The sequence below is a fragment of the Ochotona curzoniae genome, unplaced genomic scaffold (assembly GCF_017591425.1).
Source record: "Ochotona curzoniae isolate NIBS_2020 unplaced genomic scaffold, NIBS_Ocur_1.0 contig_3819, whole genome shotgun sequence".
NCBI classification, from domain to species: Eukaryota; Metazoa; Chordata; class Mammalia; order Lagomorpha; family Ochotonidae; genus Ochotona; species Ochotona curzoniae.
This window is the reverse complement of record NW_024466004.1, coordinates 40,917,616-40,938,554: the sequence shown is the minus strand read 5'-3', so window position 1 is coordinate 40,938,554 and position 20,939 is coordinate 40,917,616. Positions and strand designations below refer to the sequence as shown.

The 20,939-nt window shown below is 43.9% G+C and overlaps 1 protein-coding gene across 3 annotated transcripts in view; it reads left to right on the top strand.

Moving 5' to 3' along the window:
- MDN1 (midasin AAA ATPase 1) overlaps window positions 1-20,939 on the top strand; it is a 132,679-nt gene that overhangs the window by 78,385 nt on the left and 33,355 nt on the right. For all 3 annotated transcript variants that reach the window (XM_040983773.1, XM_040983772.1, XM_040983771.1), the window contains exons 53-72: window positions 34-167; window positions 1,627-1,784; window positions 1,987-2,107; window positions 2,420-2,630; window positions 3,317-3,548; window positions 3,880-4,003; window positions 5,085-5,255; window positions 6,914-7,128; window positions 7,447-7,834; window positions 8,415-8,524; window positions 9,156-9,861; window positions 13,493-13,654; window positions 14,131-14,404; window positions 15,457-15,692; window positions 16,389-16,484; window positions 17,038-17,132; window positions 18,538-18,659; window positions 19,148-19,291; window positions 20,113-20,222; window positions 20,780-20,853. In XM_040983773.1, the coding sequence (XP_040839707.1) occupies window positions 34-167; window positions 1,627-1,784; window positions 1,987-2,107; window positions 2,420-2,630; window positions 3,317-3,548; window positions 3,880-4,003; window positions 5,085-5,255; window positions 6,914-7,128; window positions 7,447-7,834; window positions 8,415-8,524; window positions 9,156-9,861; window positions 13,493-13,654; window positions 14,131-14,404; window positions 15,457-15,692; window positions 16,389-16,484; window positions 17,038-17,132; window positions 18,538-18,659; window positions 19,148-19,291; window positions 20,113-20,222; window positions 20,780-20,853 (3,883 nt within the window). The remainder of the gene's footprint in view (window positions 1-33; window positions 168-1,626; window positions 1,785-1,986; window positions 2,108-2,419; window positions 2,631-3,316; window positions 3,549-3,879; window positions 4,004-5,084; window positions 5,256-6,913; window positions 7,129-7,446; window positions 7,835-8,414; window positions 8,525-9,155; window positions 9,862-13,492; window positions 13,655-14,130; window positions 14,405-15,456; window positions 15,693-16,388; window positions 16,485-17,037; window positions 17,133-18,537; window positions 18,660-19,147; window positions 19,292-20,112; window positions 20,223-20,779; window positions 20,854-20,939) is intronic.

Sequence of the window (20,939 nt, the reverse complement as noted above, 5' to 3'; positions counted from 1 at the left end):
TGATGGCATGCCTTTTATTTTATTTATTTTAAGATCCAGAGAGCTATCACAGCCTGCCTCATGAGATTGTGGTCAATCTTGCTGCCTTTTTTAAACTCTTTGATGCACTAATCCTGCTGTGGGTACAGTCCTCCCAAGGGATGGTGTCTGATGCCTGTGTCAGTGAGGTAGGAAATGTGTTTCTGTTAGTTTTGTTTATATACTTTGCTTATTTGCAAGACTGATAAAGAGAAGAACACTTCCTTCCCAGTCAGTGCTTCACTTCCCAAACATGTGACAGCTGCAGCAGGTTGAAGCTAGCAGCCTGGAACTTGGCATAGATAGCTCTGCGTGAATGACAGGAACCCAGCTACTCAGACCATCATCACCCGCTGCCACACTTCGGAGTATAGCCACATTTCCAGTTGGGGCATATGCTATGGGACGCAAGTGTTCCCAAGCTTCCTCTTAAGCTCTTAGACCAAACATTCACCCGTTACTATTTTAAGATTGTTTTGGTACAAAGATTCAAGGACAAGACTAACTCCAGTGCCTCATTTGTCCAACATTATTTGATAAATTTTACTGTTGTTAACATTAGAAATAAGGATGCAGGAAGAGACTTGGGTTTCTTCAGTTTTACTCCCCACAATGGTTATAGCAGCTGGCCAAGCTGAAGCCAGGAATTTGGAGCTTCTTGTAGATCTCCCTTGTAGGTAAAGGGGCTCAAGTATTTGTGCCATCTTCTGCGGCTTTCTCAGGCCATTATCAGGGAAGTGGATCAGAGGTGGAGCAGCCTGGTGTGTTAGCTGAGAGTTAGATTGGAAGTGGAATAGCAGGGACTCAAATTGGCACCCATATGGATGCTGGCACAGTAAGTAGAAGTTTCACGTGATATGCCACAATACTGGCTCTGGAGAAAATCTTTATAATCTTAAGGATAGGCAAAGGTCCTTTAGTGTTTTTAGCAGTAGGTCAAATAGCTAGAATTCAAATCACTGATATTAGGTATTGGCAAATAAATACAACAATTAGGATAGTTTTTAAAAGATTTATTTTTTTATTATTTTTTTATTGGAAAGGCGGATATACAGAGAGGAGAGACAGAGAGGAAGATCTTCTGTCCGATGATTCACTCCCCAAGTGAGCGCAATGGGCCGATACTATGCCGATCCGAAGCCAGGAGCCTCTTCTGGGTCTCCCACACGGGTGCAGGTTCCCAAAGCTTTGGGCCGTCCTCGACTGCTTTGCTAGGCCACAGGCAGGGAGCTGGAAGGGAAGCGGGGCTGCCGGGATTAGAACCGGCGCCCATATGGGATCCCGGGCGTGCAAGGCGAGGACCTTTTTTAACCACTTGCGCCACCGCGCTGGGCCCAGGATAGTTTTTTACATCTGCTGTTTGGAATACAGAATAATGCAGTTCCTTTTTATACTTAGGTATGATCCAACAATTTCATTTTCTGTAAATAAACTTTTGTACTTCAGGTTCTAAGGGAAAATCACCTTCACTTTCTCCATGTACCTGAACATTACTTCAGATACTCTTCTGCAGCATAAGACTTTTTGCACATATTGAGTGTTGGTTAATTGTTGAAGTCCAGGTCGTGCGAGATGTTAATGAGCAGTTTTGATTTACTGTGTTTTTAGATCTTAGGCTCTGTGCAGTGGCGGGACCGGTTTTGGATGGTGGCTGACACAGTCAAAGTGGATGCTTCTGGTCTGGCCCTGCTTGCTCTCCATTGGCACTGGGTTTCAAAGCATTTGGTCCGTCAGATCCCCCAACTTCTACTGCATCATGAAGAGAAGTAAGCCTCATATTTGGAGTGATAACATTGAAATGTGTTGGTCAGTTCATTTTGAACGCAAACTGGTTTGAAATTGAAACTGATTCATTTTGCATACTTTGCTTTATTCTGTTTATTGATGACATAAGTGAGATGAGAGAAGTAATTGACTTTTCTTGCTATTTGCCCCTTATTTCCCTCCTGTCTCTTTTCTCCATTAAAGGTATTACAAAGAGCTTCAGACAGTCTCAGAACATATTCAGAGTTGTTTGGGGAGCCCAACTGGTGGCTTCCCTGGTGTAAAGAAGTTGCAGAAGTTCCTGGGACGACCAGTTCCATTTAAGGTACACGTGAAAACATGTAGTAAGTGAAACGAAAGTTGACCTCTGAGGTTCCCCTGGACCCTAGGAGCTAACATTCAACTTTACTTACCTTTCTCTGAAAAGTTTACCTCCCAAACATCCTGAGAGCATTAAGTGGTTTGCAGAGTTTTAACTATTGTTGTAAAAAGCTCTCTAGCATGAAGAATAGGCAAAACTATTTTTCTAGAAGCTTCAGGAAATATTTTAAATGTTTTCTTAGTCAAAATAAACTGCTATGAAAAACCCCTGAAATCCCTGCTCTGTAGTAAGCTGTCCTGGGTTTTATTGTTTCAGGACAAGCTGCTGGTGGATTGTTTTATGCAATTGAAAGTCCTTCACAAAGCCCTTGCGATCAGGGTGTGGACACCTGCATTTGGGGAGAGCGGATGGCAGGAAGATATTAATCGTCTCCAAGTGGTTGCTTCTGAATGGACAGTAAAAGCAAGCCTCTTGCAGGCCTGGGGACTGATCTTCAGAGCTAATACTCTAGAAGATGTCAAGCTAGGTAATGTACTCTAGCACTTGATACTCTTTCTTTCTTTCTTTTTTTTTTTAAAGATTTATTTATTTTTCATTATATAGTCAGATATATAGAGAGGAGGAGAGACAGAGAGGAAGATCTTCTGTCCAATGATTCACTCCCCAAGTGACCACAACAGCTGGTGCTGCACCAATCTGAAGCCAGGAGCCTGGAACTTCCTTCCGGGTCTTCCACATGGGTGCAGGGTCCCAAGGCTTTGGACTGTCCTCGACTGCTTTCCCAGGCCACAAGTAGGGAGCTGGATGGGAAGTGGGGCTGCTGGGATTAGAACCAGCGCCCATATGGGATCCTGGCGCATTCAAGGTGAGGACTTTAGCCGCTAGGCTACAGTGCCGGGCCCACTTGATACTCTTGAGAATTTATTTGCTCTTGCTGCCAACACATTCTAACTCATTCTGGAGTATAAATCTCATTAAATATGTGTCATTGTATTGAGCTAAGCTTTATAGTCAAACATTTAATTCCAGCACTAAATCCATGTAGGTATTAATAACATTGTTTAACAGATGGAAAACTCAAAGCTCAGGTTAAGAAATCTAATGGTTTTAACTCAGATTATGTGCATTCTTGTAACTGGTTATTGGAAGTAGAGACCCTGAACTCTTGCCTGTTGTGCTTTAACGTAACTCTTCTTTCTTTCTTTTGTCCAGATCAATTGAAGAGTCTTGTGAATGCCCAGTGTTTAGAATTAAAAGCCAAAGGGCTTCCACTTGAATTTATGGAGAAAAAGCAATGTGAAACGTCCTCCCCAGCCCAGCCAGGCATTGCCTGCTTACCTCGACTCACTCGGAGTGTTCAGTTGTGGCCTGCCATGGAGTACCTGGCTATGCTTTGGCAGTACAAAATGGTAGCAGATATCATGACACGGGCTTTTCTGAGAGGGTCAGCCATTATTTCAGTTACTTTCTTTTGTGTGAACTTATTTTCTTAATCATTGTGTGCATCTGGATGGTAGAGCGCAGACTTGTCTGTAGACGGAATGGTGGCTGAAGCAGAGGAAAGGCAGTTGCTACTTTGAAAAGCTGACTTTCTCTGAATTCTTGGCCTGTGTCTCTTCTACCTTTGCAAGTCACTAAGTCTTTTTTTTTCCAAAATGGTTGCTTGCTTTAATATGAATGTACTGCATCTATGTGTTCTGTCTTCCCTTATGTAGTTTTCTAGATGTTCATTGATAATCCACTTCCTCTCCTCTTGGTATTTATTTTTCTAACAGGTCCAGCAAAACTTGGCAACCCCAGATGGATGAGATAACTCATCACATCATGTTTTGTCTTAAGTATACACCAATCACTCCTCAGGAACTTCAAGACTTGTGGTCCTTACTACATTATCAGAAGGTAAAAATCATGAGGTGGGGGCAATGCAAGCCTCCTTTACGGCTGTGAGTGAGCTAGACCTTTTGCAGCAGAACATTTTCTGGATTTACAGTTTCTTTTGTAGGAACTGCAGGGATGTTTCACAATTGTTATGGAATTGTTCATTTGCTTTCTACTGAAATGAGGATAAAATTCTTTCTAAAAATGTCCTGTTTGCTCAAAAAGATGAGGTGATTTTTATGTCTTCCCTAGGATAGCCTTTGAATGTTGATTTATTGATGAAAAAGTTAATGTTACTTTGTTAGTATAGCCTTAAAATTTTTTAAGAAACATTTGTGTCACAGTCGTGTGAGTTGCTTAGATTTTCTCATGTAGCCTAAAAGCAGATCTCAGTGTGTTTTTTGTTTTGTCTTATAGTATTTATTTATTTGAAAGTCAAATTTAGAGAGAGGAAGAAACAGGAAAGCTCTTTAATCTACTGGTTTACTTTTCAAATGGTTGAAAAGCAGTTGGTTTATCATCCTTTTCTAGGTTGTTAGCAGGAAGTTGGATCAGAAGGTGGAGTTGTCTGGTCTTAAACTGATTCCCACATAGGATGCTGGTGTCATAAGTGGAGACTTTAACCATCATATCACACTCCTGACCCTTAGTTTTAGTTTTAAAAATTACAATCGGGGAGATGAACATCGTGTAAAAAGAGTTAAGTCACAGGTTGTAATATTGGCATTAAATATTGATGGGGTGATTGGAAAGTTCTGGCTGCTTTGTTTCTAATGCAGCATTCTGCTAATGTGCTGGAAAAGGCAGTAGAAGATGATTGGACTTACATGGGAGGTGTGGCTGGAGTTCTTAGATTGGAGAGTGAACCAGCAGATGAAAGATCTTTTCCTCTCCCTTACTCTCTTTTTATGTCACTGTATGTATCAACTAAACAAATCTTATTACAAAATTATGATCAGGTTAATATGACTTGATCAAGTTGATCTGGTGATAGAAAATCAGGAAAATTAGGACTAATGCCTGTAGACCTATGTGAGTCTTAATAAGTCTTGGAAGCAGAAGTTGATTTATGGATCTCTTTCAAATACTGTCCTATTTGTAGGTGTCTGCTGAAGACGTTTTCTCTTTGTGGTCTGAACTACTCGCTTCTACATTTGCATCTTTCTGGAGCAGCACTGTGACCACAAATCCAGAGTACTGGCTTGCGTGGAACCCTCTGCCTGGTATGCAACAACAGGAGATGCCCAAGTCCCTTTTGGACTCCACATTGAAGGTGTGTTACCATAAACTGAGAAAACTGTTTGATGTAGTAGAAAAACATTGTCCACGGACCTAGCAGTAAGCATTTATTTCTAGGGAGGAACAGGAATTAGACACATGATTGTGTACACGATATTCAGAACATCAGAAAGGATGTTCGGTTTTCTAGTGATTTGTGTAAATCTTAGTTACAGTCACACAGATTTCCTTTTGAGAATGTTTTTTTCCAGTTAAAACATTTTTTTAATACAAAACACACTGTAGACATGTATAGAATTGTATAGCATAGACCTAATAGACATTCTTAACTAATGTGATTGCATTAACCATCCTTTTGCAAATTTTTTGTGCATTTGCATGAATATTTTTCAGAGGATAATGTACTAGAGCTAGACTTTAACTCTAGGTCAAAGTGTTTGCATGTTTAGTTTAGAAGTTTTGCTTAGTTGTTACTGGACTACCCGGGAAGGGTTGTTTTTTAACTTCTGTGAGTGCTGAATAAACTTCTGCCCTCCATAAAACACCACCACCACTCTCCCCCCACCCTACCCCCCATGTCCCCCAACCACCAGCTCCCGGAAGGCTTGGGGCCAGATCACAGTGTGGTTGACCCTGTGTGAGGTGCTGTCCCTCCAGATGATTGCCACACCAGCTGGTGCAAACTCATCCTGGTGGTGTTGGACTGTGCTAGCCTTATTTTAATTTGTATCTGTTTGGCTGTCACACAGTTTGAACAGTTTTCCAAAGGTTTATTGCTCTTTTTATTTCTCCTTTGGCTTTTCCAGTCACATTCATATCTATTAAAATAAATTTTGGTTATTCAGCATCATTTTATTATTTAAAATTTTTCTTTAGGTTGTAAATATTATGCCTTTGCTCAGTATATATTTGGGAATGAATTTCAAGTTTTTTGTTATTTCTTAAGTTTGACTGCTTTTTAATATATTGTCAAGTTTCACAGTATTTTCTTTTTTAAACATGCCAGTCTGTTGTCGGGTTGTGATGTAGTGCTTCTGCAGATGTGTTCCTTCGCCTCTCATGACAATGAAAGCCGTTTTCCTATATATTCTATGTTTTTGTTTTACATTTGTCAGTTTTAGCTGCACTTCCTGTTTTGTGTGGCAGAGCCCTATCTTTTATACAAGCAGTAGGTTATAGTATTATCATGCGTAGTTAACTGTGTGTTTCCGTTTTCCAGGCTGTCCTTTAACCTGTCATACTCCTACAGATGTTTATGGATTTATCTTTGCATTCTAGTCTGTTCCTACACCAAAACGGATATCTGAAACCCTTTAGAGATAATCATTGAGCCCCACATACAATATTTCCTTTCATTAATTTGACCAGTCAATCCTTTCTGGAACACCTTTAAATGGCTGTGTTCTGGATTAATATTCTAAGGAGTACAAACTCATGTGTGCCTTTCTCTGCTGTAAGAATGGTCTCCTTGATTCCCAGGTTTCAGGAGTTTTCTCATGTATCTCAGATTAACCATTCCTCCCCATTTTCTGCAAAGATGGAGTCTGTATTCCTTTAAGACCTATTGATATCTGTTCCTGTTATGCTCTTCTGGCCCAGCCTCTGGCTGATGTTTTCCTCTTCCAGGTAACCAGTGGGGTTTTATTTTCTAGTTAATTTCTGAAACTTTGTTGGCACTTCTCTTTTGTCCAGGGCCCTGGCAGTCTCGGGAGGGCCATGTTCTCTAAGTGTTGCCTTGACATCTTGAGCAGCAGCTGCAGAGCCAAACCCTGGGATGTGAGCGGCCTCCCCATCCTGTCCTCCTCACATGTGACCCTAGGAGAGTGGGCAGAGAGAACCCAGCAAATCCAGGACATCAGATCGATGCTTTGGACCAACATGACTGTCAATTCTCTGGCAGACTTCAGGTATCGCTCTCCTGGGAACAGAACCTGCTGTTGCTGTGGTGGGTTCTGGTGGGTAAAGGCAAAGTTGTTTGCCCAATTGGCACTTTGTCAGTTTGTGGCAGAGAATGCCATGAGCTAACCAGTACTTGTTACTGTTAAAAGCACTGTGTCCAAGAGAGTGGTCCTTTGAAACATGTTCAGCATTTTGGGAAAACAGAAAGTCCCTCTAAATGTTGACAGTGCTGCCTATGTTTATCATTTCCTGCTGAATGACCATGTATAAATAGGACCGTTAATAGAGCATGAATTCTTAAGCACTTCCTGATTGTGTCCCAACAGACGCACGGATTCCCAGCTCCAGGGCCTGTTGCTGTGTCGGCACCTTGTGGGCCTGGCGGAGCTGCTGCCAGAGCCACGGCGACAGGAGCATATACACAACTGTGAGCAGCTGCTACTTGGGAACAGCCAGGCGTTCCAGCCTGTGGCCCAGGTCCTTGGTGATATGGCCAGTGAGGACACACTGCCCAAAGAGCTACTGTGTCTCTTACTCAACTCCCTGCGCCACCTTTTTGGAGATGCAGAAAGTAAAAGGAACCTTCCTGAGCCTGTGCAGCGTGGTTGCCTCTGGGTGAGCCTTGGCTTGCTTCAGATTCAGACCTGGCTTCCCCAGGCCCGCTTTGACCCTGCAGTGAAGAGGGAATACAAGCTCAAGTACACAAAGGAAGAGGTAAGGGAGGGCCACATTTCCTTCCTGGGTCATTTATGTACCTAGAAGTAGATGCAGTGGATAGAGGGCAAGTACGTGGAATACGCAAGGCATTGTCTGAGGAATGGAGGCCTCCCTCACTATCCATACTTCCTACCTTAGCTGAATTGTGTGTGTTTGGATTAGATGATTTAAGAGTATATTACATCTGTACCCTTAGGAATATTGAACTTTGTATGTTTGTTATCTCATATTCAGACATCAAAATAGGTTGAGTTAATATGGTATCCCCTGCAATGTAATTTTTCTGTAAGAACAAAATACCTTATGAGAGCAATATACTAGCATGTATCATGAAAAAGGATGACTGGTTGGAGTGAAGACTGAGTTACAGTAGCCAAGTTCTGTGCTGTAGAGGAGATAGCTTCTTTCAGGTCGTAGCTCCTAGGTGAGTGTCCTGGTTAATGAGAGAGCCAGCTGCTCATGGGTCATTCAGGAACCCATCTTATTTGCATCTTGTTGCTGAGCTCACCTCTGGGCACTGTCCTGGAATGCATGGTCATAGCCAGGATCTGGTAGACCAACTTTTCCCTTTTTCTAGTTACTTAGGCTGCAGTGTGAGTGGAAAACCCGGAACCTTTCATCCCAGCTACAGACTGGAAGAGACCTGGGAGACGACATCATTATCACTTACTCTCATCCTCACATCAGGTAATGTGGTAGAAGGATTATTTGTATTAGGAGTTACTTCTTTTGCAAGAGACATTTTGAGGTTAACTTTTGTAAAATAGTTACAGGATTAATTGAAACCTGTGAACTAGCTGTGTTAGCAGTTAGTTTGCAAGACCATGGTCATAGGGAAAAAGACTTGTTGGAAAGAAAGGGAAGGGTGTTCAAGGTGTAGGCTAACACAGGTTTGACTTGAGTCCATCTCGGAAGAAGTCAGGTGTGGTGACATACACAGACTTTTCTGGTATCCGAGTTACAGGTTTGTTGCTTCAGAAATACGGCATAGTTATGGTGCTGAGTCTTTTTCATGTCCTTTAGTTTTTGCTGACTTAATTCTTGAGCTCCAGGCCTGTACCAGTAAAACATGAATGTAGTATCTGCTTTGTTGAGGTATGGTGAGGCGTTGATGAGATGAGTATCTGGGTGCTAGCATTTAGCATGTGGGAAAGTGCTGTATATTGTTACTCCTTCTCATGGTAGTTGTCAACACCATCCTCTTGTTACTGCCTGGCAGCCAGTATGTCTTTTTTCTGGTTTCCTGGCAGTGAGCCCAGTATAGGCTTGCTGCTTTTCTAACTGGCAGGATTTGCATCTTGTATTGATTTGTTTTCAGGTTGCTTCGTCAAAGGATTGAAGAGTTGGAGAATTTAATGTGCAAGCTGTCAAAGAAGCAGGCCTTTAGACCCCAGCTGCCTGCCTATGAATCCCTGGTACAGGAGATCCACCACTATGCCACCAGCATTGCCAAAGCACCAGCTGTTCAGGATCTGCTCAGCAGGCTCCTGCAGACCCTTCTTGCTGATGGACCACGGTCTGCCCAGGTGACCCAGAACCTTCTGAAGGAGGAGGCCTCTTGGCAACAGTCACACCATCAGTTCAGGAAGCGGCTGGCAGAGGAGTACACCCTGTATCCAGATGCAGTGATCCCACTGCAGGCGTCCATCTTGCAGCTACAACATGGCATGAGGCTAGTAGCATCTGAGGTCCACACCTCACTACATAGCAATGTAGTCCGTCCAGATTGGCTGGGGGGCCTGGCCACAGCCTTGTTGGCTTTCCCATCGATAGGACCCCACTTCCCGACCTACTATGCACATGCGGATGCTTTGTGCTCTGTGAAGTCAAAGGAAGTTCTGCGAGGCCTTGGGAAGCTGGTCCTCAGGCGCTCAGGAGGAAAGGAGCTAGAAGGCAAGGGCCAGAGACCGTGCCCCACCCGTGAGCAGTTGCTGATGAATGCCCTCCTTTACTTGCGCTGCCATGCACTGTGCAAGGGAGAGCTGGACCAGCGGGCCCTGTCCCTCTTCCGACATGTGTGTCAGGTGAGACTGGTTCCGGGGCATGCCTTTGCTTTGTTTGCTGAAGAGCTCTGCATGTACAGCCGGGTGGCCTAAAGATACTAGTGTTGTCCAACAGATGTAGAAGCAGTCATGTGAGAAGCTCTTATCTTTTCCTTCATTTTTGCCATCTCTTTCTTTTCCAACAAGTATTTATTGCATTTTAAGAAATGTTTTTGCATAGGTGAAGCTATGCAGAAGCCTGCAGAAGCTGAAGTAGGATAGAAAGAGGTGGGGAAGAAAGAGAATGAAGGAAAAGCCCTTGCCCTCTGATGTCACTGTGGGGCATGGAGGTCAGGGAGATGTCGCACCACTCCTTGCTGCCAGATCATATCAGTGCCAAGGGACAAAAATGGTCCTTCTTTGTCCTGGAGACTCCAGTGGGGAGCAGAATGCCCTGAGGGTGTTAGATTGAGTAGTTTCGATTGTTCTAAGATTGTGTTTGCCTTGTTGGGCCAGAGGTGAATACCACTTCCAGTACCTGTTAGCCTGTTAGATGTTCGTGTCTATTTCAGCATGTCCCTAACTTTAAGAGCTTACTGGAGAACTTGGCCTGTAGTGTTCAGCTCATGCTGCTTTTCCTTCTATCTTTTGATGGTGTACTCAAGGTTCTTTGTTGTATCAGAGAGGCTGACTGTCTTTCATGTGCTTGCCGGTATGTTGTCTTTCCTTACGCAGTCAGCAGTGGGGATTGCCCAGTTCCACAACTTGTACTCTGAGGCCATGTGATGTTTTCTGAGGTTGGGGACTAGGTAGATAGTCATATTAGAATGGCTTCAAAGAACTCCTGGGCTGTCCCTACACCTGGCTCTAGCACACTTGTAGATGCTATGGCCTGGTCTGGCCTGCTGCCAGCCCTGGCTCATGTATTGGCAGCTACTGCAGCCTGACTGAAGAGATCCCTAAGAACCCCAGCCTGCTTTCTTACGTTCTGTTGGATGGATGGTGCTGCCTAACCCATTCTGATTTGCCCTCAGACCCGGCTATTGGGCTAGCCACTGAGCATTGCAACCCAGCTGAGGAGACCCCCAAGATACTTGGCCAGGCCTGTCCCTGATCACAGCTCTTTTGTGAGCTGGCATGTGCCAGAGCCTGGCCTGGTCTGCCTGGCCCTAGTCCCAATGTTCTTGAGTGCCTCTGGAGTCACATCCTAGCCCAGGAAGATACCACAGATACCCTCATCTGGCTTGCCATCAAGCCTAGCTTTGCTCTGTGGTCACAACAACCTATCCAGACCTTTCCACAGCCCAGGGTTTCAGCACTGATTAGAAAGTGCAGTTGTCTGATAGGCAAGATCCCTGACAACCCCAATCAGACTGGCTGCCTCCCAGCTTTCTCTGTGGCCCATGGGTGCATTAGTCTAGCCAGTAGAAGCATCAGCATTCATTAATAACATTTCAAACAAGGCCTCAGTTGTTCCTAATCGGTCAGGAAGGACGAGCATTCCACCTGAACCCCGCGGGCACTCTGCTGTCTGTGGTTGGCCAGGTACTCTGGATGTCACACCAGTCTTCACTGGTCTGATCTGGTTTGCTGATTACAGGTGAAACTAGCAGGTGTGCTGGCTCTTTTTCTCATTACTTATTTCCTTCCTGGAACCTCTCTTTATTTTGGAGCCTTTATCCATCAACTTTTTAGAGATTTTTTAAAAGTTGTTAATCCTTTGTGTGCTATACATTGCAAGCTTTTTCTCCTAATTTGCTCTTTTTTTTCCTTTTTTTTTTTTCTTTTTTTAACTTTCTTTGGTGAGCTTGCCATGTAATTTCATCGGATGACTTGGGCTTTGTTTTCTTAGCCAGAATAATTTATGTTCTTGTTATAGAGCAGTAAGAGGACAAATAAAAGGGAAGCATTTTGTTTCCTAGTCTTTATCACTTAACCTGCTAAAATTGACAACCCATTCTTGGCTTGTTTATATGTTGTATACAAGGAGTTTTCAAAAAGTTCATTAGAGGTACTTATGATGAACAAAGATGATTTAAATGTTTTATGTCACAAATAAACCTCTTAATTTCATGAACATTTTGAGGTACCGTCATACATAGGGTGAGTATCCTTACTTGAAAATCAAAACCAGAGTATTCTAAATTTTGGAGCTTTCCAGATTGATGGAGTACAGATTTGCATGTGCTTTACTGCTTGAGCAACCCTAACCTGAGAATTTGAGGCTGGAAATGCTTCAAAATCCAAATAGTTTTGAACCTCCAGCATAATGCTGAGAATTTGGTTTTTCAGATTCGGGGCACTCAACTTGTGTGTATGTGTATGTGTGTAAGCCTGTGACTCTAAATTTTTTTCACAGTGATTTTTCGCAGTAATTACATTTTTGTTTGTTTCATGGTCACAGTACTATTTTAAAAAGTAATGAATCTTTACCACTAATGAGCAAATGAAAAGGGTCTGATTGAGATCAACTGTATCCCCACCCTGGCCCTTAAGATATGCCTTATTTTGCTAGAGTATTGCAAAATGTGCAAGAACCCATCAAGAAAAATATTGTACTATATAGCTGGCTTTTAAAACACTGTTGTTTCCCCCTGTTTTGTGTGTTCTTCACCTGCATGGTAGTTACTGCATGATTTTTATATTGCATATGTATTCCCTAAGGCATTTAACTGCTTTCTATTACTGAACAGTGTATGTATATAATTTTTTTGCACTCTTTTTGTTTTCATTTTTTTTTAAGATGTATTCATTTTTATTGGAAAGCCAGATATACAGAGAGGAGGAGAGACAGTGAGAAAGATCTTCCGTCCAATGGTTCACTCCCCAAGTGAGCGCTATGGCCGATGATATGCCGATCCGAAGCCTGGATCCAGGAACCTCTTCCAGGTCTCCCACACGGGTGCAGGGTCCCAAAGCTTTGGGCCATCCTTAACTGCTTTCCCAGGCCACAAGCAGGGAGCTGAATGGAAAGTGGAGCTGCCAGGATTAGAACCAGTGCCCATATGAGATCCTGGCGCTTTCAAGGTGAGGACTTTAGCCGCTAGGCCACACTGCCAGGCCCTGTTTTCATTTTTTTAAAAGCAATTTTTTGGTACTCTTAAAAAAACAGCCATCTCAGTAAATACAGCAGCAATGAGAGTAGACATTTTGGAGAGCAGAATTGAGGGTTCTGAGATAAAACACATGTCCTAGTCTTTTAACATGTTTGCCTTCCTGGCTTGAGGATGCTGCTTCACAGTGTGGTGAAGTAGAATCCGATTTTGCTTGGTTGGTGCGCTTTGGCCTCCAACACCTGCTCTGAGTGATCCTTTTCTGAATCTCCAGCCCAGCTCTGGGAAGCACCAGCTGCAGGGATGCTGAACCGTGGCTGCACTCGGCTGAGCCAGAGCCTGTCCTTGGTACAGGGCATTACTGATGGCCATTTCCATTAGCTTTGCTTTAGCATGTCTTTGCACTTTTGAAATTGTGATAGCCCAATGGACTGAGTTTAAGAAACCATGGTTGTTGAAGATGCATAAAACCCATTTGCTGTCTGTTAATGTGTCATTTAGTTTCTTGGATGCCGATGCTTTGTTTTTAAGCCAATCAAGAGCCAGCAAATCATTCCTTTTTGTTTTGAGTAGATCAACACAGGCCAACTTCCTTTTGTATTAATGGATTTTTTTTTTAGGAAATCATCAATGAATGGGATGAGCAGGAACGCATGGCCCAAGAAAAGGCTGAGCAAGAGAACAGCCTGTACAGATACAGGAGCAGAAACTCGAAGACCATGTTGAGTGAGGAGGAGGAGGAGGAACAGGAATTTAGAAGGCGGTTCCCTCTGCATGAAAAGGTGTCTAGATTTCTTTGAAAAGAATTATTTTGATGCCACACACGGGGTGTTGTAGTGCCTCCTACAAACCTCCCCCGCCCCCACACATACCCTCCACCAGTGAGGACTGACAAGTTTGGGGCTCCTGGCTGCTGATGGAGATCAAGTACCTACAACCACCAGTACTGGGCTGGGCTGAAAGCTCATAGGATGGGCCGCCTCTTTGGGTAGCTGGGACCCAAATACTGGAGTCATCTGTCATCTCCCACAGTCTACCGTGACACGAACTGAATCGGGCCAGAGCCAAGAGTAGAGCCTGGGCACTCTGATGGGGGATGTGGGCATTTTAACTATGAAGCCAAGTACCTGTTGGCCTACTAGCTTTTTAAATGTGCCCTGTGGTATATAAGTCCCACTTCATTTTCTTGGTCATTCATGCTCCCCATATCCAGGTTCTGATTTATACAAATTCATTTGTTCTACAATGCCATTTATAGGACTTTGCAGATATTCTGGTAGACCCATCACTAGAGGAGAAGAAAAGAACTTCAGATGGAATAGAAGAAACAGCAGCCACAGAGCCAGCCCTTCTCTCCCAGAGTTCCATGCAAGCAGTGCTGCTCATCCACCAGCAGCTGTGCCTTAGCTTCGCTCGCTCCCTGTGGTACCAGCAGACGGTTCCTCCACACAAGACAGAGCATTACCTCAGCCTGTTTCTGTCCTGCTATCAGACTGGGGCGTCTCTACTGACACACTTCTATCCTCTGATGGGTACGCTGGTTTACTTGTATTATACCCTGGGGAAAGAAATCAAAATACAAAGAATCAGTTGGTACTTCTCATTTTTTCCCTGTCACCGTAACTCTTCCTTTCAAATTAATAAATATATCTTCTAAAAAATTTTTTTAAAATTCTGTAGTAAGAAGTATTTTCATCATTGGAGTTCTTTGGGAACTTAGTTAGACTTAGTTTAAATGATCTTTTTCCTCAGCATTATTTGTTTTTTCCTTTTCCTCCCTCCCTCCCTTTCTTCCTTCTTTCCTTCCTTTTTATTTTTTAAAGATTTGTTTTTTTATATGAAAGGCAGAGTTACAGAGAGAACTTCCATCCACTGCATCCCTCCCCAAATAGTAGTGGCAGCTGGAGCTGGGCCTGTCCACAGTCAGGAGCTTTTCCTGGTCTCCCTTGTGGGAGCAGGGAGGACTAGGGCTCTCTGCTGGCTTCCCAGGCCGTTAGCAGGGAGCTGGCTCGGAAGTAGAACCTCTGGTATTCCACCCATACAGGATGCTGGCATAGAAGGTAGAGGATTAGCTTGCTGTGCTGCGGCACTGGACCCCTCAGCATAGTTTCTGGGTTCCCCCTAATGGATTAACTGCTTTTCAGATGAAATAGAGTGTTTCTAGGAGTAACTTAGGAACTTCAGAATTAATCTCACAGATTCTGGTTGAACAGCAAGTTTGGTTCTGTGTAATTTTCTTAATAGTTTTGTGAATTATTCCATGCAAGTAGGAATGATACTTTCAAGTTTTCTTTCTGCTTACTCAACATAGCTGCAAAAAATGGGAGTGTAAATACATTAAGTCAAACTCTTCCCTGTCTTCGTATACCTAAGCAGGATATGTGTATCCTGGAAACATGTGAGCTTTGGTAAGCTTTTGTGCTGGAGTGTCACATTTCTGTAGGCCTGTGTTGCTTTGAATGCCATTGAAGCAATCTGCTTCATTAGTCCCAATTAGTTCGTCATTTCTGAAATCTTTGTAACCTGCTGATAGGTCAGCTTGCTGAATTTATTGATTTTTACTAAGAGCTTGTTAACTTCACAGGAGTTGAATTGAATGACCAGCTCTTGGGCAGTCAACTTTTGGCCTGCACCCTCTCCCATAACACTCTTTTTGGAGAGGCAACTTTGGATCTGATGGTGAAGCCTGACGGGCCCTATGACTTCTACCAGCACCCCAATGTCCCTGAGGCACGGCGGTGCCAGCCTGTGCTTGAAGGTTTCTCGGAGACTGTCAGTCAGTTGCTGCAGGACTGGCCAGAGCACCCAGCACTTGTGCAGGTAGGATGGCTGATGAGGTAGGGATGAACTGCTCAGGTGCCAACTCTGCCATTTAGGATGTGGCCTCGTACTGACTGTTGGTGCCTTCGCTTGCACATTTATACATGTAACAAAGATTTTACGAAGTTCTCTTATACTAAAATGCTATCATCCTGGAGGCCCGCCAGGGCAACATGGGTCGTCTCGTCTCATGCCTACTTTGTGCGCACCGGCAACCACGTGCATGTGGTGAGCCACTCCCGGGCCTGCTGGACAGAGCTGACCTCTCAGGGAAGAGTCCCTGGCTCTTTTAGAGGGGTCCGGCCTCTCCTACTGCTCGCTCCAGCTTGAGCTGGGGAGGGGGAAGGAAAGGGGACAGGCTTGAATCTGGGGATTTTAAAATACTATCATCCTGTTATAGTTCAAGGGCCTCTTGGGTTTTCTTAAATGTAGTAGAAGTAGAACTTGCTTTTCAAATTGGTGATTTAAAATCAGACATTGCTCTGTGGTCTGCCTCTGTTTTGTGACTCTCTTACAGAGAGCAATAAGTTATTTTATTATCAGATCTGATCTTATATCGAGAGGAATACTGCAGGGAAAGGATTTGTCTTGGTCAGAACCCAAACCCTGGAGGTTTTCAGAGGTGCTCAGTACTGTGTGCATCTGGGCCACTGGTGCTTCTGCTGGAAATAACCAAATCTTCCCTCCTTGCTCCAGCTGCTGGTTGTAATGGACAGGATTCGCAGTTTCCCACTTTCCAGTCCCATCTCAAAGTTCTTGAATGGCTTAGAGATTCTTCTAGCAAAGGCACAGGTAAGACAATCAAATTTGTTGTTAGATCAAAAATTCAAGTTTGGCTTGGAGGAAGATATAAACAACCTTGGTTTTTCTGGCGAGAGATGGGATTGGTACAAGTGAAACCATTTTCCTCATCGTGGGGTGAACTGCCTCCCCTCTTTTTCTGGAGTGGGATCGTGTCCACTGGCACCTGAGGGCACGCTACCGCCAGGACTTCAGGCAACCTTCATTCAGCTGAGTGGCTGCATTGCACGCCTCCCTGTGTGACAGGAAGCAGCTATGTGACTTTGGTGACTATCAGCTAGCTAACAGGAATTTAGATCTCTGATATGTTAGCCATGTACTTTTGGTTTTTCCTTGAAATAGGCTCTGTTGGAGTCTGTCACAGGGTCAGAAAGAATTTGAAACTGATTTTGCTGTGGGTCAGCTCATTACAGCTCCTGGTGAACACTGTTTAAGGGCCCAGAGTCTTCATTCAAGAACAAACAAACAGCTATTCTTGAAGAAAGAAGCAATGACAAGATTGAATAATGGCTTTTGAAACTTTTGTCTTTTTTTTTTTTTTAAGGATTGGGAGGAGAATGCGAGTCGAGCACTGTCTTTGCGGAAACATCTTGATGTGGTCAGCCAGATGATCATTCGGTGGCGTAAACTAGAGCTGAAGTAAGAGGCTGTCCATTTCCTATTCTTCCTCCTCAACTTGGGTTATGGGACTTTGGTTGCTTGGTAGTGTGTTTCTGTGGAGTTTATCAGTGTGACAGTCACAGAATGCAGCTCCTAGTCTTGAGTCACAGCATTAAAAGCAGGACAGTTGATAGGATCTCAGTTCAGCCATGCTTTTTTTTTTCTTTATTTTTGACAATCTTTACATGGTTAGTTAGGGCACAAAGATTCAGGGGATATAGGAAAGTGAGTAAGACTATTATTTCCATATCCTCTTTTTCTCTGTATCTGGGGTAAATGGAGAGATAAAGGGAGAAGCCCCACCCATCCTCCCACCCATCCCAGGTTCCCGATGTGGGGCATGCTGCGAAGATCTTGCTCAAGTGGCTTTGCTAGTTTAACAGTTATGAATTGTTGCCAGTCTCACCAATCCAAGCACGATGAAGTTGCTGCAGAATCCACTGATTGACAAAGTCCACCTTAGCGTCTCTGTTCAGTTTTTCACTGTCAACATGTGGCTGAGGTAGTTGATTGATTTGTTCTATCCTCTGTTGTGGTGTCAGGTGTCCTCTGCAGGTTCCGATAGACTGCTATATCCTACATGAGCACCTGATTGTGCTGTCCACTGCTCCGTCGGAGCCTCCGAGGAAGCTCGGCTCTGACATTTGTACTCCATGACAGACCATGGAACCTGCTTTTTTTTTTTTTAACTTAGTGGTTACATTGTCTTATGGGATACAGTTCCATAGGTATTGGAATTCCCTCCCAACCCTCCCCCCATGCTGGATTCCTCCACCCTGTTGTGAGACATCAGTTCAAGATCAGTTGAGACACCTTCACCACAAGCATATGCCTAGCATAGAGTCCAGCATCTTATTATGTGTGTGTTGGGGGGGAGGGAGGTTCAGGAGGAACCTAGTTGGTCATTATAGAGGGTGGAGGCCCAGAGCTGGAACTAGGTAAGGACTGGAGAAGGCTCCTCTCCCATTGTCCCAAAGGAAGTTTACTGATCTTCTGGTTCTGATGACCGATCATGGTTCCTGGCTGTTGTTCTGGTGACGTTGGTTCCTATGTGGAAGGACTCGGGCTTCTTCCATCTCGTGTAGTTTGTCCAAAGAGGGGGGATGGATGTCCTCTGGATTCTCAGCATCCGGAGGCATTCCAGTTCCCCGTGTTCTCTTTGGCAGTTGTGATGACGTTCTTGGTGCCCGTTCTGATAGACCTTGGTGGGAGTCCGGGAGTCCTTATGGGTGGGATATAAGCCTCCTCCTGTCCCACAGCCATGCATTCTTGAGGCAGCTAACTGAGCAGCTCTTCTGGAGCCCCTGGCTGTTGTTTCTGTAATTTCCAATGTCTCATCTGGATTTACCCAAGTATCTCCCTGGCCTTGTTTCTCTTGTTCCAGCTGTTGGTCCATGAGCTTGGATAATATTCTGAAGCACCACACAGAGAAGTCCACCAGGCACTGGTTCTCCATCTATCAGATGCTTGAGAAGCACATGCAGGAACAAAACGAAGAGCAGGAAGGTAACCCTGCAGTGCATTCCGCTCTCACTTGGAAGTTCCTAGCTTAACCGAGGGCTGCAAAATCAGAATTCTTCTACCCCCATTTATTCTCCCAAGAGGATAATAATGAAAGTTAGCAAGTTGTCGTACATTTTGGAGAACTAGACATATGATAATGTTGCTATTCCCTGTGTTCACCAGATAAGTAAAAAATACAAGCTGCCTTCTTGGTAGACAGTGAATACCATGCTTGGATTCAAAGTGTTTCCTATCATGTTTAAAGCAAGCACCTCATTAATTTAGTGTTATAATTCACTGTCAGTGCATGTAATACATACCCTGAGTAGCTGTTAAGTTTGTTAGATTAGAATTCTGCTCTGATCCTTGCTCCAAAGCTTTACTTTGTAATAGCCAGCCTTCTGCGTATTGTGTACTAACGGTGTGCCTGTTTAGGGCTAGGCAGTGATGGTTGATGTCACAGATTTGTTTTCTTTGAATTTAAAAAAAAGACAAACAGATGACCTTGATGTTGCTGGTCAGCACACTGCAAGCATTTATTGAAGGATCTTCACTGGGAGAATTTCATGTGCGACTTCAAATGTTGCTGGTTTTCCATTGTCATGTCTTATTGATGCCACAAGTTGAAGGAAAGGGTAAGTATTTTTATGTATTTTTTCCTTTTATACTGTACGATCAAGGGCTAGGCTTTGAATTCTTCACATAAGACAAGTGTGTTGCTGTCTGTCAGGTTTGAAAAAAAAAAACCACTTTTAAGTCTTCAGTGTAATTTGCATTAGGTGTAGAGAATATTTTAAAGTACAGTTAATGGTGGGTATAAATGAGTTGCTGAGTAGTGAGCTGTGTTGGAGTTAAATAGCCAGATGAAGCTCATGGAAACTGGCATGTTGAGCAGCACATTATATATCTATACATGGTGTGTGTCCTGCTCCAGTGCGTGATCCCGGCCATTAGGAGACTCTTTGATCTAAAGAGAACACTGCCATATTTCAGAGTACTGCTTGTAAAAGTGCCTTCTGTTACTGTCCCTGACCACAGCAATTTGAGCAAAAATGTCACCCTAAAACAAGAGTAGCTTCTAAATAAATGAGCTATCCAGGTGAACTTCTTAATATACCGTCTTTAAAAAGTCCCCTTTCTGCGATTTTGCCATATGGTTCAGAATAAGTTTGAAATTGTGACTTCAGCAGGACTTGCCTGAAGACATCATACAGGACACAGGGCATAGCAAAAAGTTGGGTATGGCTTGAAGTTCAAAGTTGGGAGGTGTGGAGGGCCTTCACCTGGGATGGCTGGGATGTGTTCATCAGAGCCGACTTTGTGCCTCACCTGAGGGTGCAGCCTGTTGCAATCCCAGGCTTGAGGAACCACCTTCCCTGAAATGTGAAGCCCACAGGTGGCGCCAGCAGCACATGCAGCAACTGTGGTGGTTTCATTTCCTTTTAATTTCTTCCAGATTCACTTTGCAGTGTGCTGTGGAATTTGTACCATTATTACAAGCAGTTCCTTAACCGGGTCCAGGACAAAATTGTGGAGCTTCGTTCCCCTCTAGAAAAAGAACTCAAAGTAAGATCAACAGCTGTCATGATCACTCTTGGGAGAACAAAATTAACCAATTCTTTTTTTCTTCAGTTCTCTTTTTTTATACATTGAACAGTGAGGTGAGGGCTAGGATAGGAGGGGATGGAGATGAGCATTGCGATGGCTGAGCAGATTCCAGTTGTGTGACATTGGCACCGTTGCTGGCCCAGTCAGGTGTGAGGGGTCAGCCGGGTGGTTCCCATCAGTGGCCCTGTGGAGGAGTGCCACATCAGTGTGCTTGGGCTTGCCTGGTTTTGCCCAGGCTTGTCTTCACGACGAGCTGGAGGTTCCCTTTCAGTGGATGTGAGCTAACCTTGGTGCAAGAGACTTGCGTGATTTGCTGGTAACTGAGCTGGAGTACACCCTTTTATTGCTTTGAGACAAACACATGGCTCCTTTTTTAGACCGGTTTTACTTGTTCTTTGACACATAGTCCTGTGTTTGGGTTGGTGTGGGCTCTGATCTTTGCAAACATAATCTAGAAGGAAGCAGAGGGACTGCAGCTTTATAAAGCCATTTTTTGAGTTTTGTTTATTTTGCAGGAATTTGTTAAGATTTGCAAGTGGAATGATGTCAGCTTCTGGTCCATTAAGCAGTCTGTGGAGAAGACACATAGGTAATTCATCTTCTGAAACTGGGAATGTGGCCAAATGTCCATTTTTGTGTGGTAGGTAGTAAGATGACATTGCTGTTACCATGGGT